The sequence below is a fragment of the Cryptomeria japonica genome, chromosome 5 (assembly GCF_030272615.1).
Source record: "Cryptomeria japonica chromosome 5, Sugi_1.0, whole genome shotgun sequence".
NCBI lineage: Eukaryota > Viridiplantae > Streptophyta > Pinopsida > Cupressales > Cupressaceae > Cryptomeria > Cryptomeria japonica.
This window is the reverse complement of record NC_081409.1, coordinates 761,895,307-761,914,870: the sequence shown is the minus strand read 5'-3', so window position 1 is coordinate 761,914,870 and position 19,564 is coordinate 761,895,307. Positions and strand designations below refer to the sequence as shown.

At 37.0% G+C, this 19,564-nt stretch overlaps 1 protein-coding gene and 1 long non-coding RNA gene across 2 annotated transcripts; both read left to right on the top strand.

Moving 5' to 3' along the window:
- Positions 1-33: 33 nt before the first annotated feature.
- On the top strand, positions 34-5,892 carry LOC131876410 (uncharacterized). The gene is made up of 3 exons (XR_009372723.1): positions 34-186; positions 5,623-5,713; positions 5,799-5,892. It is a non-coding gene; the product is annotated as an uncharacterized LOC131876410 (long non-coding RNA).
- A 3,749-nt stretch (positions 5,893-9,641) lies between these two features.
- On the top strand, positions 9,642-10,516 carry LOC131036520 (auxin response factor 2A-like). The gene is made up of 3 exons (XM_057968424.1): positions 9,642-9,833; positions 10,148-10,204; positions 10,322-10,516. Exons 1-3 carry the CDS (start codon positions 9,642-9,644, stop codon positions 10,514-10,516), a joined length of 444 nt encoding a protein of 147 aa, XP_057824407.1.
- The last annotated feature ends 9,048 nt before the right edge of the window (positions 10,517-19,564 follow it).

Sequence of the window (19,564 nt, the reverse complement as noted above, 5' to 3'; positions counted from 1 at the left end):
TAAGCAGGGTAGTGATCTTGGGTGACTTCTGGATCTTACAAAATTTGTAGGATACAAAGAGCTCTTCCATGACCTTGAGGTGATGTTCAATTTTGAAGGACAACTGGAGGATCCAAACAAAGGCTGGCAAGTTGTCTACACAGATGATGAGGGAGATATGATGCTTGTAGGAGATGATCCGTGGCAGTAAGTATCAATGTCCAATATTCCACCCAAAAAAAATAGCTTGCTTCTCAATGGGTGATTCTGTTATAACGTGGCTATGTTGTAATTATTTTCTATGAGCTCTTTTTTTTTTTTAAATCAGGGAGTTTTGCAGCATTGTACGTAAGATTTATATATATAAACGAGACGAGGTTGAGAAAATGACTCCCGGTGGCCCTAATTTGGAGTTCAGGAGAGAGTGTGAAGAACAACCAATCACAAGCGAAATCTCTACTCTTGCAGCCACTGATGCTCACGTCGAGTCTCATCACATGTGAATTTCATGCTGTAGCCAAACGAATCTATTTTTAGAGCCGCTCATAGTTCTACTCTTAGTTCCGTAATTTTCAAATAGTTCATAGCATTGTTTAACTGCCAGTACTAATGCTGGCCGAATAATCCAAAGAGCAAGCATAGTTTTGATTAGCCTATATTTAGCTTGCAAGAGTAGTAAACTTTCTTAGAAATTTTGTTTTTCTACTCCAGCAAATAAAGCATGATGTGCATGCTCCAGTAGCTACGATTTGTTTTTGATAGCAAACTGCTGTTTTTTCTTAGTCTTCGATTGTTTGCTGAGATGGAAGGATGTGTTCAGCTTCTCTGTTTTTTTGTTAAAGATTCAATAAAATTATATTGAGACTTGCGTCATTGAGTTTTACGTTGAATGCTTCTTTTTCACGAATGTTTCGGTTGGAAAAAATTGTCTACCCTTTAGTTTGATTACCTAGTGGATCTTTGATGTCTTGTAAAGAAAATTTGAGAGATTCTTTTAGAGAAAGTGACGAGAAAGATTTTTTTTCCAAATTAAAAATTACAAAGAATGAAGATGCCAAGAGTATCACCAAAAGCAATCAACACCAAGGTAGTGGTAAAAATCAGAATCATTCAATAGGAAATAAAGGTGGATGTGGTCTAAGAGGAAGAGGTGGAGGCTGATTTTATAAAAACAAATATCCAATGTTACTATTAAACAAGTATGGACACATTGAGGGGATGACCCTTTGGTGAAATGGTGGGGCTTCTTGCTTGTAGTTCCTACAACCTATGTTCAAACCCCACGGGTTCATCTCTACCGTGTTAACAATGAAGCATACTTTACCATGGGGAGAACCTTAGAGAAATGGTGGGGCTTCTTGCCTATAGAGCCTACATCCTTGGTTCAAACCATAAAGTTTTGGGGATGACCCTTTGGTGAAATGGTGGGGCTTCTTGCTTGTAGTGCCTACAGCCTAGGTTCAAACCCCATGGGCTACTCTCCATCGTGTTAACAATGGAGCATGCTTTACCATGGGAATAACCTTGGAGAAATGGTGGGGCTTCTTCCTTGTAGAGCCTACATCCCTAGTTCAAACCATAAAGTTTTTCAGGGATGACCCTTTGGTGAAATGGTGAGGCTTCTTGCCTATAGTGTCTAATACATAGGTTCAAACCTCGTGGGTTCATTTCTACCACTAATACATTTGGCCTAAAATTCCGACGAAGAAGGATATTGTGATCAAATTTGATTTTTTTCAAAAAAAAGCCCGATTTCGTCGGAATTTCGACAATAATGCAACATTTGGTTTCAACGGAGAAGGAATTGGCAATGACATTTATGGTTTTTTAGAAAAAGTGCTCGCGTTCGTCAAAATTTCGATGATGTCAGGCATTATTTAAAAAAAAAAAAAAGACCAAGTCATTTCATAAATCCCGCCTCTTCATCTCGTCGACCTCTGCCATTACAAAATCCCGCTTCTGCCATTACAAAATCCCGCCTCTTCATCTCACCTTTGCCATTTCAAAATACCAGCTATCCTATCTATACAACTAGTGTATGGCCCAATCAAGATGCATTCGATGGATATGTCGATGCACTCAACTAAACAAAGAGATCAGGTTAGGTGCTCTTTCTTATATGAAAAGGGATAGGTCATTTATGCTTTGATTGGATGACTGCGGTACAAAGAGATCGGATCAGGTCATTTATGTGCTCGATCGACCGGGGAGAAAGAATAATTCTAATTCACATGACATCAGGGCTTGACCTCCTAATTGCAATCATTGCTCGGATGTCTGAAGGAGATAGCTTCTTGTCATAATGCATTGCATTCCTTGCCCACATCTCAGTTCTGGACATCCCCCGATGAACACGAAGGAGGGAGGCGGACATAGGTTCCCTGTGCCGGTTTAATCACTGCAAGAATGTGTTTGTTAGGGTGGCCATTTCAATTATCATTGTTTCACTCTAAATTGGGCATTACAAGATCCGGTTGAAGAAAAAAGGAAGGGTATAATCAGAAAATTCATTGTTATACATATTCAAATATTTAGATTCAAATTTTATTATAGATTTATCCGATTAATTGAAAATAGCAGAGATGGTGAGAGGTTTCTGTAATATGATATGATCGATTTAAAAGAAGAATTTCTTACAAGACCTAAACCGTTGAACAATCCTACAATCATGTATTAATTAAACACTGCATTTTAAATAATGAACAATATAGTAAGCTTGAAACATATTAACACTACTTTCCATATTTAAAATATATCCTAATTAAGGAGAGGGATGACCTAAACCTGCGTGATCGAGTGCCATTATGTAAAATATATCCTAATTATGGAGTGCCATTAGGTAGGTGAAGTAAAAGTAAGTGTGTATGAGGTTAAGGTTTAGGATAGGATGTAGGAAAGTGGAGGAGGTTAAGATAGGGTATATGAAAGGTAGATGGAAGGTAATAATGACAGGAAGTGAGGTAAAGGTTATGAGGTGTGGGTTAGAAAATAGGGTGTAGGAAATGGAAGGAAGGGTCATATCACTTTGAGAGTTTTCACCAAGATGAGTAGCCCAAGTATGGACCTTAAATCTTACAAGCCATGAGGATCCACTTGTAGTAGAGGAGCATATACTTGCATCTTGGGAGTTTATTAGGAGTCCGCCTTGAATTTGGGAAATACACACAGAGGAGATAGAATATTGATCAATAGACATTACCTAGCCTCATCATGCATAAATATAAGAGGTATAGACTATATCAAGCACATATCGTGAGCCAAAGGATCATATTCGAGAGTTGCTTCATCTCCAATCCTCTACATTTTTAAGATCCACAAATGGGGTTGAGGATAAGTCTTGGTTACTTAGCTTGGACTTATGATTTGGGTTGCATCTATATGTGAGCAACCTAAACTTGTAATTTTAAATGCAATTTTTGAGAGGACTTGATTCCACCTTGTGGTACTATGAGGATAAAATGCACCAACTCACATTGGAAACCCTCTCCAGATACCATTTTGGAGTGCTTCAAAGTGTGTTCTATTTCAAAATATTTTTGATAGAGATGTATAGATGAGTTTCACCATTTACATAATAAGGTTTCATAGTGGCTCAACATGAGAGTTAGTTTTTGGAGTTCTTGTAGTTTGTAGATTACATTCAAGACAAGTTACTTGTCAATTTTTTCATTAGGGGCGGAAAGCCCAAAATTTCAGTTTTCCTACACACGGCCAATCCAAATGACTTTAGGGTTGCTATGGAAAAGTCTCTTATGGAAAAGGAGGTACATGGGAGGACACAAAGAGGCATGAGAGAAGTTTGTAACCTTGATGAAGGGACTAAAGTGTCCATAGGCCTCCCCACCCTTCAAAGGATAATTTAGAAAAACCTAATAGTATCAATATTAGGGACAAAGGTCTAGAGCATAGTAGGGGCCATAGGGTAGTCACATGTGACCATCATCAACACAAGGATATTTTAGGTATGAGAGACTATAGGGCTATCAAGCTAGGCCTTCTATGATTCAACAACCTTTTAAGGGAGAATCTAGTGTTTTTAGTAGTTAGGATCTTCTAATTATGGTGGGGCCTAGCCAACATAGGGTTATATGAGAGGCACACGTTATGTATATGTTAATATCAGAGAGTGCCTACAAGGTTTTAGAGTAGGTGGACACCATCCTAGGATGTCAAAGTAGATAGTTGATATGTGGGTCTTTACCCTCCCAACCACTCAACATATACCACCAAGGGTCTTTACCCTCCCAAAAACACAAAGGCCAAAGGAAGATTCACCGCTGCAACACTCACTTTTTTGTGACATTCCTTACAGGTTGAACAAGACACCGATGAAATGTTTGCTCTTATTAGTTTGGTTCCCAAGGCATAGGTATGCTCTACAATCCTTCTTATATTAAGGCCTCTCTGGCATGTATAGGCCCATATGACCCTGTATCTCAGACCTAAATTCTTAGATCTACATAATATATTAGAACACCTATGCTGATATTGTTCCATTCACAGTAGGATGACTGCTCCACTGATGAATGCCTTGCACCTGTTCCCAAGAGAGAGGCTGATGAATGACTGCACCTGTGGTTAGTTTTCCAAGTATACAATTGTTCAAGCACTGTTAGTTTTCCAAGTATACAATTGTTCAAGCAGTGTTAGTTTTGCAGGTTTACAATTGTTCAATCATTGATACATTTTTATATTAAATAGTATTGAGCATACTGTTTCTTTTATGTGAAGAAAATTGTCTGAGCTGTCTTTTTATAGGACAAGAGTCAAAAACCTCAAGAATTAGTTGCCAAAGATGTACATGGAAGTGATTGGTGTTTCCCGCTCATCTATCGTGGTGGGTTGGTTGCCATATTATCTGGTAGCTTGTACTAAACTAGATTTCAAATTTAAGAAGAACTGTTAAATTTTTCAGTCTATTATGAAAAGATGGATGCATATGTTTTCAGCAAAAATGATGTAGGATAAGTTATTGATTTTTTCAGATAAACCCCAGGATCTGGATTTGGGTGTGGTTTTTTCTTGGTCCTGCATGTTCCTATCCTCATAACATTATTTAAATTTCAATAGTATTGAATTAATTAATTTTTTATAGTTATTTTTTTATTATCTATATATAATGTTATGTGGACTAATTTCGATTTTTAGGCTTATATATTGTATGATTTGTATATAATCAACCCAGTTTTTTTACATTTGAGCCATATTAGTAAACCTGAACCTGTCACTTAGACATTATAGTCATATTTGTGTAGATGATTGTGATTGAGGTGCTTGTTCTAGGGCAAACTGTTAAGCTAATTTATGTAAATTTTTTTCTCATAATCGTTAACATTCTACTTCTTTTTAATTTTTGTAATTTAATGATATTTAGCAATGACTTCAAACAAAAATGATTTTTTTTTTCTGCTGAAACCAGTAGGTTCAGACATTGCTTCTAATTTTTATGGTAAAATATTGGAGTCCTACTTTAGACTGTAAATCATTTCTCATTAATATCATTGAGCTTTTGAGTGTTTTAATTTAGTGAATTAAGAATATATAAGCTTTAATGATTAATCGTTGCTAAGGATTTTTTTTGGAAAGAAATTTATTTTTAATTACTAACACATTTTAATTTGGTATGATTAAAAAAAACACTAGGTGAGAAAAGGAGGCATTTGCTGACAGCTGGGTGGAGAGTCTTTGTTAACTCCGAAAGGCTTGTAGCAGGAGATGCATTCATCTTTATGAGGTTTCTAAACTTGCCCATTTTATTTACTCCAAAATGTTATATTTGGTGTATTTTTATCATTTATATAAGACGGTTTTGTCCTTAGGGATAAAAATGGCGAACTACATGTAGGGGTCGGCGTGCCATGCATCAGCAAAGTAACATTCCTGTCCGTAGTTATATCCAGTCGCAGAATGGAGATTTTTGTGCTTGCTGCTGCGTCACATGCCATTCCAGGGAGGGCTATGTTTAGAGTCTACTACAAGCCAAGGCAAAAACTGATGATATTTCCTAGTAGTCTCTTACCACTCAAATTATTTTCACATTCAACATCTAAATATCTTTTAGTGTTAATAAAATTCTACAATCCATGAAATTAGACTGTGGTAACTGCTTTTAGATTAGATTGGGTGTATATTATTTTAATATACAATCTAATCTAATCTAGAACTGATCAAATTGTACAAAACGTTTGATAATTTTATGATTGAAGATGGGATGCATTTTAGTACTTTACCAAGATATTCAAAAAATGGTAGAATATAAAATATGCAGGGTTGCAGTAATTACTAGGCGCCCGCAAGCCTTTCCTTTAGGTTATGGGATAGTTGCATTGTTATTTAAACAATTTTTTATCAGTTCATCGGGTTCCCAACTTCCCAAAGCAGTTGTACGATGCAGTCACAAAATAGAGAAATGGGCAGCACTTTTGTCTTTTATTTCCATTTAATCAGCATTATTTTTATTAGCCATGTTACTTGAATCGGCTTATATTTTTCGCTTGGTCTAAAGTTTTGTTTCATCCTTTCGGATGTTTGGATCTGTACATATTAATCAGAACCAGCCCGTCAGAATTCATAATGAACAGTAATTTCTCAGTGAGCATGAAATTCGGGATGAGATTTGAGGGCCTATTGAGCACTTTATACTTTAAAATCTGGTGTAGTTTAAGCAAGACAAGTATGGATAGATGGATTATGATTCAATAACCTTTTTATGTTGGATTAGGATATGGTGAATTTTGAAATATGCCTATCGTTATAAGTTTATAAAATAGATATGTGATATTCTTATGAAATTTTCTGGATTGGATTGTACGTATTTTTTTCCTATAGACATTTCGAATCACACTCCGTGATTCATGATCAGAATGAAAAGATATGTGATGTTCAGCCTACTGTATAGGAGATCAGTAATTAGCAATTGTTTGATGCCTATAGATAGCAATTGCATACTAACAGGAATTTCTTTTCAAAGATAATGTAGTTGTTTCTTTTCGAAGATAATGTAGTTGTTACAGTGTGTTATGCCTGATATGTGTGTTTCTGTTGGCCAAATATACTGGTACTATCATTGAAATAGGTGATTCTGATACCCTGAGGTGGTGTTGGCAGATAAATTAATTCTCCTCTGTGTTTATGTTTCTTTTCATGGTATCAGAGCTAATGGTATACGATCTTGAAGAGCTTGGAGAGGCAGATGAATCTGAAGGGATGTTGGTTTGAAGACAAGCTGCTTAGGAGCCGCCCAAATTGCAGGATACGCTGAAGCTGCTGAAGGTGATATCGCTGCTAGACAGAGCTCATATTTGCAATGGGAGCCAGATATTGATTAGTTGCATGCCAATTAGTAGAGCTGATCCGGAAGGAGAGCAACAAGCGAGACGTGGGCTGTGGATTGTGTCGTTGTCTGAGCCGTGGGTGAGAAGAAGCAGTGCAGAAGAAAGATAATGTTGCTGTCCAAGTCAGTGTGTTAGTTGCTAATGATTTTCATTTTGCAGTTCTCAGATTTTATGCTGTTTGAAATCAAGTCGCAGCTAAAGTAGATTGCTGCCTCTCGAAGAAGATACCATCTAGGAGGAGACAAGAGTGATAGATTGGGGTTCGCAAGGCCGAGGGATATAACTGTGCTTGTAAGTCTTGCCATGGGTTCCTTACCACATTGCTCTACTCAAGGCATATCCAATATTGATTGGGCATTGTCCAAGAACTTATTTCAATGAGAGCGGGAGCGTTTAGTAATATTAGCATTTTTTGTGTTAGTTGGGTTGTGGTCTAGCAGTAAAATGATGTGGATTGGTTTGTCTCTGTGTTTATCTCTGTGTCTGTGTTTTGTAGTGTTCGCTCTGTCAAATCAGAACCCATAGGGCCTGCCAATACGTAACTAATCTCGTGCCCAGTATTTCTGAAATACCTTGAGGTGCTCTAGTTTACAAAGTTAGTGTATTGCCAAGGACAGTGATGGTGTTGAAGATTGGGGCTGGTGTTATTTTTTTCAGATCAATTTGGTGAGAGTTGATGGTGAAGTAGTGTTATTGGAAGATGTTGAAGTATTTTGATCAAATGTGCAAAGTGTTTTTTTATCGGTATTGAGAAAATTTGTGTCTCTAAATTTGAAGGCTATATCGTTGTCAAAGTGGTTATGTAAAAGAAGATTGTTGGAGTTCAAAGATATCCCCTTAGTGTTGCAGAGTTGTGAAGACTGAGAATTTGCAAAGGAACAGTTAAGTGTTGTTTGTGAAATTAACAAGTGTGTTGATGTAAATGGGCAAATGTAATGAGTGTGAGTCACTTTTGTTAAAAGGCAAATCTGAAGTATGTATTGTAGCTGAGTTATTGTAGGGGTGCATGATCGGTGGTACCTGACACCCCAGAGCTTGCCGTATAAATTATTGATGAATCATGTATCTGAAAAGCATTCCTATAGAACTGGCAAGCACGGTGGCTGGTTACCTATGTGTCTTGGTAGATGGATTTCTTTTTATATGGACTCAATAATTTTAGTGAAAAACTCCACAGTGATGAAAGTTTCCCCATCAGGATGGTCAATGGAACCATGTTAGTGCTGAGTGTCTTGTGATGGTTTGTGGTAAGCCAAAACCACTTGTTTGGGTAAAAAAAACCCAAAGTAATGTGAAATTCAAAGCGATTGTATCAGCTGGGGAAAACCCAAATGGTTATGGGTAAACTGGTTAAAAACCCAAAAGTTATTGTAAAAGTGAAGTTTGTAGTGAATTAGTTAAGGGTAAATTGTGAAAACCTAAAGTGATTAGGGGAAACAGAATTTGTTGTGAATGGGTACCTAAAAAGGCTTGAAGCTGGGACCCATCCTAATTTGATTATGGGAGGATATCAAAAACAATTCCATAATTAATTTATGAGGGGATGTTGGCAGATAAATTAATTCTCCTCTGTGTTTTTGTTTCTTTTCAGGTGGTCGGGTTCAAAGTGGAGATGCCTCAAGGTATTTATGGAATAGAGAAAAATCTTTCTTTAGTTTTAATTATCATCAGTATATAATCAATAGGGAAAAGTGCATCATCTTGCTTATAATCACTCTTCTAATCTTGTGAACCTCAGGTACAATGGGATGCAATATCAGCTATTCCACGACCAGAGTGGGTCTTACCATGGAAAATAGAACCTGTCTTGACCCCGTTAGAAATTAATCCTTTGCCGATAGCCAAAAACAAGAAGCCCCGGCCAAACATACTCCCTTCAACACAGAATTTGTCAGTTCTCAATAAGGACTAAGTTCTTAAAGACACATAACCAAAGAGTCATTATTAAAGTGAAATTGTTGTTTTTTTTTCTCAAAAGTTATTCTTCTTTTGTCTGATATTCGTCTCAGATAAGGCATCAGTTGATTTTACACAGTTGCAAAGATTTAATGCAATGGTCTTACAAAGTCAAGAACTTATGACCTCCGGAGGATCTTTGAGTCAAAATAACGTTGACAGTGTTCAGAGAACAGTTGTGTGGTGGCCAAAATTAGATGATGTCAAAACAAATGGTGTATTCTCTCAAGGAAGATTGGTTTCTGTAAAATGGATCCCACTGCAAACGCATGACTGAGCATATGGAATGTCGTTTCCCAGTTTTCAGGGCATTAGTGAAATGCTGAACTGTGTGGGTCATATACTAATCGTATTGTGGAAGATCCAAAACACATGAAGCTTTCCAGAAAACCATTTCAGAAACTCAACGAGTCTAATCGTAAACAATATCTGACCTCAACGGCACCATCTCCCCAAACCAGTGGGAATGGAAGCATCGGGAAAATGGAAAATGCATATGACGCCGTGCCATTCAGAAGTTTCAGGGGGACATGGTGGTGTGGACAAAGATTTAATGAGAAACGTGTAAGCTAATAAACAGGGAACAATAGAGCATCAGCCTAGTTTTCCTTCACGGGAAGCTTCTAAAGATAAGGGAGTTGATGTCATTTCACGGCCTGCAGACAATAGTTCCAAATTATTTGGTCATCATTTGATTTACTTTTTCTCAAGCACTGAGCCAAATCCATCAAAAAGTAGAGTTTTTGTCAACGAGGAAGACCTACACGTTTCTGCTCATACCCCAAAAGAATTTCTTTCTCTATTCCCAGAGGTTGGCCAACAGTTGGTGCAAACAAGGTTGATCAAGTCTGATACATCTGCTATGAGCTGTGTGCAAGAAACATAATCTTGGAAACGATTACAAGAAATACAGTGCAGAGCTCAGAGGAGGAGCTGTACTAAGGTATTAATCGTTTTACATTTCTGAAGGATAGAAATTGGAATTTTGTAAATTTTATATATTGTTGGAAAGATTCTGACAGTTCAGAACCATATTTTTCATCACAATGTAGGTACATAAGCAGGGTAGTGCTCTTGGGCGAGCTGTGGATCTTACAAAATTTGAAGGATACAAAGAGCTTACTCATGAGCTTGAGGTGATGTTCAATTTTGAACGAGAATTAGAGGATCCAAGCAAAGGCTGCCAACTTGTCTACATAGATGATGAGGGAGATATGATGCTTGTAGGAGATGATCCTAGGCAGTAAGTATCAATGTCCAATATTCCATCCAAAAAGAATAGTGAATCATTTTTGAGAATCTATCAACAACCACAAAAATAGAATCATTACCTCCCATAGAATCATTACCTCGCTAAGCTCTTGGTAGTCCAAGCACAAAATCCATTCTCTTTGGTATGGGTAATGGCTAATGTATTTCCATGTTTTGACTCCTACCTTGGCACATTGACAAAATTGACATCTTAACAAAAAAAAAATTAATTTGTGCCTTCATCCTTGACGGCAATAATATCTTTCACTAAGTTGTGCCATGGTTTTATCAGCTCCAAAATGTCCACTCAAACCACCACTATCTTTTGCTCTTATTAAGTTCTGCCTCATTGACCCTTGGAGTATACATAACTGTTGTCCTTTGAATAAAAATCCATCGGGTATGAAGTAATCCATCTATGACTAACTATTCTCCTATATAGTACTATGAACACCACATATTTATTTTATAGATTTATAGCACTAAGCGTATTTCAAATTTCACCATGCATCCTAATCCAACAAAGAACGGTTATTGAAAGTTTTGCTACCTATTACATCATAATCAATCTATCAATTCTTGTCTTGCCTAAACTGCACTAGATTTTAAAGTAAATAGTGCTCAATAGGAAGACCGTTGTTCCAGGACCGCTTCTCTCAAATCTCATCCTAAATCACATACCAGCTAAGAAATTACTATTTATGGCTTCCATGTATTGATCATAAGGAATTATGAATTCTCACAGGTTGGTTCTGTATAATCTGTACAAATCCAAACATCAAAAAGTATGAAAAAAGAATTTAGACAAGACAAACAATATAAGTAGATTCAAACAACATTCTGTCCCTTTAAATATAAGAAATTAAGACATTCAAAATCTCAATGATATTAATGAAAAATGATTTACAGTCTTAAGCAGAATTTCCATATTTCATCATATAAACTAGAAGCAATGTCTAAACCAGATGGTTTCAGTAGAGAAAAATTCATTTTTGCAACATATAAACGTCATTCTTCTCAGCTTTCTATCTTTGTTGATGTCATTTGTGCAAGTGCCCCACCTTTAAGGAAGAAATAGCATTTGTACAGCAAGGTATAGGAACAATTATTTATTCTTTCATAAAACGTGATAACAAAAGCAAAAGTCAGAAATTTTTTCTAAAAGGGCACTTCAGAGAGGGTTCGAACATAGGCTCAAAACCATGCCGTCTTCACCTGCGGATTGGAACATACCAGACCAAGAACAAACCACGACCAAATCAAGATTCTGGGGTTTATCTGATCAAACCAACAACATAGCTTCTGAAAACAGATACATCCTTTTTTTTATAATATGGGCTAAATTGAATAAGCTGACGGAAAAATTCAACAGTTCTTCCTAAATTTAAAATCTAGTTTAATACAAGTTAACAGAGAATATGGCAAGCCACCCAGAATGAAGGATGTGCTGGAAACACCAATAATTTCTATGTAGATCATTAACAACTAATTCTTGAGCTAGAGGATGTTGACTCATGTCTTATAAAAAACAGACAATTTTCATTACATAGATGAATATAATATGTTCAATACTATCTTCAACAAACACCCAAGATAAGATAAAAATTATATATCAGTGCTTTAACAATTGCAATTGGAAAACCAACAAGAGGTCCAAGGCATTCTTCAGGAAAAGTCCACTCGTGTCTGAAAGTCCTAAAAAATAAATGCATAGAAGGCCTTGGATGCGGTGGAGAAGGAGGATCCATATCAGTGCACTCATCCTACTGTGAATGGAACAATCTATATCAGCAGACCCACTTCTTACTGGAGGTGTTCTATATGGTTTTTCGAATGTCCAAGAATTTAGGTCTGAGATATAAGGTCATATGGACCTATACATGCCAGACGGACCTTAGCTTAAAAAGAATTGAAGAGCATAGCTCTGCCTCGAGAAGCAAAGTAGTATGAGCAAACACTTCATGTATGTCTGGTTCAGCTTCTAAGGAATGTCATAAACTAAATAGCTCGGATACACAATTAGGAAAAGGACCAAAAGACCATGAGCTAAACACCATAGTCCAGAACCATGCAAAACGAGGTAAGTCAACTGACAAAAGAACAAAAGAATTGATATTAATTTATCGGCAGCAACTGATTCTTCACCCGGCAAAGAATTTTGGAAGGCAGGAAGGCATCTGTTGTTTAGCTTCCTTGTTCGTGGATGCTTCAACCTGCAATACAATACAACAGGAATGGAAGGAGGAAAAGAGACATTAATTACAAAAAAATAATATCAAGAGGTATATTACTAATTTAGACGAAAGTATATTACTAATTTAGACGAAGGCTGAGCACACAATGATGATTATTTGGTGGTCTTTGCAATTAATAGTCAGTTTGTCCAAGTACAAACCGAATCCCAATTGTCTCTGGTGATTTGACATTGTGATGATGCTTGTGTGGCTCGGGGAAAACCTCCGCAATGCCATAGTAGGTAAAATCGCTGTAATAGTGTGGGAGACAAACAAAACACATTTTTCAGTGGCAACATTACAATAGAGAGTTACAATAGAGAGGTGTTTATTCTGGTTTCAAAATGACAGTATGGATTGACTAACATGCATGTTAGTAGGACATTTCATACTGTCGATTTTGCAATTAAAGGCTGCCATTGACTAACCTGTCGCGTGTTAAAGATCCGTTTTGAAGCCAGAATAGACATAACCTTACAATAAAGAGGGGCATTATGTTATTCCATATGAACTGATCTCGTGTGGATAACGCTTTAAATGTATTGGAGCATATTCGCGGAGAAAACCTTTCCCGCTAGAGAAAGCTGTATGTGGTTCGATTGAACAATATAAACATGGCATGAAACAATGAAGATTCCCTGGTCATAAGTACATACCCAGAAGTTGCAACAAGTCCTAATAGCATGTGCATGATCGTTCGGGGGAACTTTCAATATATGAGATCATGCTTGCATTCACATTGAAGCCAAAAGACATATATATGCCACACTCCTTAGAACAGCCAAATAATCATAAGAGAAAAATATACTTACCTGCTCTATATGACCCTGGGGAAGTAGAACACCCGGTCTCCAATCCTTTGGCATGGTGACAAGGGGTCAGCACAGGCATGCCAGAGCTCTGCATAGAGTGGATCACTGACATCTGTAATCAAATTAAAAGAAAAAACAACACAAAAAGTATCAGAAGATTAAAAAGATGCATTCTAAAGGTCTGTCTTACAAGAACAAAAACAACAACAGCAGCAACAAAGATCTTGTAACACGAAAAAAACGTAACATTTTCAATGTAGTCACAACAAAAATCAAGATCCTAACCCACCAAAAAACCACACAATGCACAACACCACTCACCTGTGCAACAAGATGAATTGGATGGAGTCCTAAGACCAGTAGGCATGTGTCTCCAAGAAAGCTCAGATCAATAACTACAGGCTATTACTGCTGATGTTATTAGCCAGAGCAAGCATTTCCTATTAAGAGAAAGAATTAGTAGTTGAACACTTTTTGGTGTTAAATTTCTCGATATTTGTGTATTAAATCGTGTGTAAGAAATATTTTTGGAAGATGAACAAAATAAAACTGAAAGTGCCACGCTGACACCATCTACTAATGAAAGGCAGCTGATCAACTTATGCACCAATAAATTGGTGTGTTTATGATTAGGAACATTAACTGTTTTTCATAGTTAAATTTAAATTAATTGATGTCTACAACTGACAGCTGGAAGTGGCTATACAGCCACATAAAAAACAGTTTATATAAGGAACTTATTACTGCATTAGCTACTTCTCTGACAGCCCCCTCGTTCCAACCCCCATTCCCAAGGAGGCTTCTTCAAACAATAAACAATAAGTCTGACGTATGGAGAAAGCTTTTTTAAAAACTAACAACGTAGGACTTCTACCAATGGCGGAAAACTTTGACCTTTGGAGTCTTAAGAAGTTGAATTTTATTTAACAAAATTTTATTATAATATATGTATAAATAAGAATGCATATACAATTGGTACATAAAATCTCTATAAAGTGGAGATTTTTCAATAATGAGGTCAGCAGATGTGGAAAAATATACATAGTTTACAAATCACACTTTTACTAATTATTCTTATAAATCTAATTTTATTTTTATTTAACTAATTGTGGCACTGTTTTGTCATGCAACACAGTCAATAGTGGATGGGTTTGATATACATGAAGGTGGAGTGAAACCAAGGCAAAAGGCAAAATGGTAATTAGAAATGCTTATAACTTCGTAGTACGTACAATATTTATTTTGCTTTGGTAAAATTGATTTATAAAAGTATTTTCATATAATATTATTTTAAAACTAAATTTTGATTTTTTGAGTCAATAGCTGAAATTAAAAGACATACAAAAAGATATTAACATGCATATATATATATATATATATATATATATATATGTGTGTGTGTGTGTGTGTGTGTGTGTGTGTGTGTGTGTGTGTGTGTGTGTGTGTGTGTGTGTGTGTGTGTGTGTGTGTGTGTAAATGTGTACAAATCCAACTACTTGCAGTAAATCTCGTAAGGGATTACTGCAATACTATGACTACACTCTGCTAATCCATTTGCTTGCAACAGATCTCGTAAGGGATTACTGCAACTTTGTGACTCTTCTCTACACACACCTACACTCATATATCATATTCCACTATTTGCACTATATATTGCTCTCTAGTCCATAACTTTGTTACTCACATACTTCATACTCTACTACTTGTAATACAGACACACTCTATTGCTCATCCTATTACTCATCCACACAAACACACACATACTAGTAATCACATAAACCGAATGATATGTCGACCAAGCAAAAATGATTTACACAATAATACATTCCTCGAATCAACACGTTACAAAAAAATAAGAGTAACCAAGTTGGCCTTCATTGATCTTCTACACAGTTCATTTACATGCTTTATTTATTGAAGCATACACCTTAATTACCGACACAATACAAGGGTCTACTGGACCCATGGATACACATCCATAAGCACAAATTCCAAGCACAATGACTTCCATCCTCATGATACAGATGCCATAGATTTCGGAACATAGAACACAATAGAATAGACACAACTATTACCGAAACTGGTCACAAACCATGATAAACAAAACACAAGATTTTGGAGAAGAGGATCTTCAGGAAATAACTCTAGTGGATCATACATACTTTAGTTGCTCAATGCCATTGCTATACTTACTGCATACATTATATGTTCATTACCACTGCTCTACTCAATATTCACACAAATCTAACAAATTTAACAAGAAATTTTGACATTACTTAGGATGATATATTTTGGGTAACTATAGGCATGATACTATACCTTGTACCACACTATAGGAATGACTAATGGCTCTTGAGATTGTACAATAAAGGTTCATAGTGAGGCATACCCTATGAATATAGATCCCATCTTTATATAGAATGCTAGAAAATCTATTTGAGGTTAAAGAAAATGGTAATGAAATCCCAATCAGGCCTCTCTAGTAAAAAATGAAAGAAGAATGTTGATGTTTCTCTTGTGCCCAAATTTACATGAGCACACGAGGAGAGGAGATGCACACACAACACCATTGGAAAAATAGAAAGTGTACAAGAACACAATATACAACAAAAAAGGTTGTTTCCTTTAGAAAATTGTAGTGTTATATAAGATAGAAATTGAAGTAGGTAATCTCAAGATCAAGGTCTCCTCTCAGTGATTGCCAAGTAGTTGCATATATTATATTAGTTGCCAAATCCACAATAAGATTTGGTAAAAAAGGATAATGTGAAAATCATATAACACATCCTATAAATGGATTTCGTATGATTTTCTCATAGAATTAAACAAAAGTCATTTAAAGATGATTTCATATTAAAAAGCTATGAGAATTTGAAGATTTGAAAAGAAGAGGTGACTTTGAATGAATTTAGCAATTTTTTTTATGAAAGATCTAGAAAAATGAATTAGACCACAACATAAGTCGTCAAACTAGCTTTGTAATATATAACCATGAGAACCAATCATTGTCGCTATAATACAAAATGTTATTTTTTTAATATTTCAACATTGTATTAGTTGATGGAGAGAAGAGGTGTTAACGGGTGTGGAGTTAAGGTTTCCGTGGGATATGCAGATACAGATGAAGATAAAGGTTTTGATGAGGGTTCTAATCCTAGTCGCCCGGCTAGATCTAGCCTATTTTTAGTTTGGGTTTCCGTACTTTGGCTCCCTTGTGTGCGGGAAAAGTGTTTTTTGTCCTCCTGTTTCATTTTTGTGGGTTGTTGTTGGGTCCTTTTGATATCTCCTCTCCCTTTTTTCAGTTGGGGGAGTTCTATCCCAGGGCTGTGATGGATTGGTGCTTGGACATCCCTATTCCTGGGTGTTTCATTTTGGTTCAACAAGTGGTTCTTTTTTCTCTTGGCTAAGGCTTTTCTATGTATTATGGTTGCTACTATGTGGGCCTATACTACACATATTGGACTTTGATCTACTTTGCTTTTTGGGTTCGTTGTTGTTGTGGTTGGTCTTCGATCTTCTTTATCTTATTGGGTGTCCCCCATGGCGCTTGGTGCTCTATGCCTCCTGATGGCCCTTCGTTGGGGTTTCCTCCAGTTCCTACGAGCTTCTTAGCTCTACGATGGGGCTTTATCTCTTGTGTGGACTTCTAGGTATCTATGTTGCCTTTGTCATGGCATCCCCTGGATCCATTTTCTTTGTTCGCAGACTTTTTTCTCCCCCCTCTCCTTTCATTGCTACTGTTGAATGGTAGTTATTGTGCATTGAGTATCGAGGTCTTCATTTCTATCGTGACATGGATGTGCTCAGTGCATATGTCAATTTACCACCACACTCTCTACATGTTGTGGTTGGGTTTGCCTGAATTTTTGGTGGTGTTTGTGTTGGGATACCATATCTCTGTGGTCAATTGTGGATATTCTTATTAGCTTCCAAATGTTGCTTCTCTGTATTGAGGATTCCTTTGTTTTGTGGTTCTCGTCCTATGGAGGGGGGCACTTTGCTTTGGATGATGGTTTCTTTCGGTGCCTAGGTCTCCGTGAGAATGAATTCTTATTTTTTCTTTTTTGTGTGTCTTTCTCTTTACTCTCCTCTCCTACTTGATGAGGGGCCAAGAAGTGTTTGTTTCCTTCTCCCTTCTGGTAACCCTCTAGTGGTTGGTCGTGAAGGTGTTGTGTTCTTAAAGATGTATTCTGATGCTATGAGCTAGTGGGTGTAGAAATTCTATTGCAGTCACTGATTATTAATCTCCTATCTCATAAAAATTATTTAACTGCTGAAAATAAATTTACAGTTGAATATCGAAAAATAACACAACTGCAACTTCACTAAAAAATACGGAAGGAAATAAGCAACACAAGGACACAATATTTTTGGACAATCGTCCCTGGAAAAACCCCTAAGGGAAAACCAGTTCTATAGATGGAAAATATATTAATCTTCAGCAATATAAGAATTACAAAAGAATTCCTTGCTTCTTACTGGCAGAACTCTGACAAACTCCTAATATCTCCTACTGATATCCTCCACTGCTATATCAACTCTATCACTACGCCTCTTGCTAACACTGCAAGACTATTTGCTATCACTACAAATTCTTCTCAAGACTTCTTGTCTTCCAAATGACCCATGACCCCTTTTTATACTACTCTGTTGGAAAACCAATGGCCAAGATTAATTCAAACCAACGGTTGAGATTAAGACAACTCAATAACCAATTACTAATTTTGGCTATGAGGTGTCACCTAAAAAGAGCCACTATTAAATAACAATTGTTTTTATCCTAACAATACTTGTTTGACAAAAACAACCATTTTCTAATTCTAGGTCAGGACGAACAGCTGTCCAAAACTACCCATAACTAATGCTGTTATTTCTGGGTAAGGACGAACAGCTGTCCAAGCTACCCATAATTAACACTCCCTCTTAGCGAGGAAGCTGTTCTGCACGCCACCCATCTTATCTCTAAAGAAGATGAATTTTGCCTTCCCCAATGCCTTTGTCAGAATGTCTGCTACCTGCTCCTCTGTAGGTATGTACTGTAGTTGAACAATCCCCCTCTGTACACAATCCCTGATGAAGTGATACTTGATGTCTATATGTTTCGATCTATCGTGAAACACTGGATTCTCAGTCAACTTGATGCAACTCTGATTGTCGCAGTGTATCATCGTAGTCTCAACCTTCTGACCAAACAAGGCTACTAGCAACTTCCGAAGCCATATAGCTTCACACGTTGCCATGCTGGCTGCTATGTATTCTGCTTCTGATGAACTCAAGGCCACAGATTTTTGCTTCCTGTTGAACCAAGAAACAACTCCTGATCCCAAGCTGAAACAACATCCTGAAGTACTCCTTTTGTCCGTTGTACTACCTGCCCAATCTGCATCAGTATATCCTATCAACTTGATACCTTCACCTCGAACATATCTGATCCCGTACTCAACTCTACCATGAAGATAACGCAACACATGCTTAGCCACCGTCCAATGCACTCTCTTTGGCTCTACCATGAATTGACTAAGAGAGTTTACTGCAAAGGCTATATCTGGCCTGGTGTTGACCAAATACATGAGCAAACCAATCAGTTGCCTGTATAGGGTGGGATCAACATCCTTTTCCTTGGATGCATCTACCTTCCTCCAATTAGTGATCATGGGTGTAGACATGGCTTTGCAATCTTCCATCTTGAATCTCTTCAAGATTTCAATGCAATATTTCCCTTGACCAAGGAAAATCTCTCCATCAGTCTGCCACACCTCCATGCCTAGAAAGTAGTGCATAAGTCCCAAATTCTTCATCTCAAACTCTTCTGCAAGGTCCCTCTTGCAATCCTCTATGAGCCCTAGCGCACCAGTAAGAAACAAGTCATCCACATATAGAACAAGAATGAGAACCTCACCCCCAACCACCAAGTAGTAGAGGTTCGCATCAGCCTCACTCTTCACAACGCCCATTTCTTGCAAGTATGTATCAATGTGCTCATACCACGCTCTGGGAG

Coding starts and splice junctions, on each gene's coding strand:
- LOC131036520 (XM_057968424.1), top strand. CDS start 9,642: ATGAAGCTTTCCAGAAAACCATTTCAGAAACTCAACGAGTCTAATCGT. Junction 9,834..10,147: donor AAAGATTTAATGAGAAACGT/GTAAGCTAATAA, acceptor GCTGTGTGCAAG/AAACATAATCTTGGAAACGA. Junction 10,205..10,321: donor CAGAGCTCAGAGGAGGAGCT/GTACTAAGGTAT, acceptor ATCACAATGTAG/GTACATAAGCAGGGTAGTGC.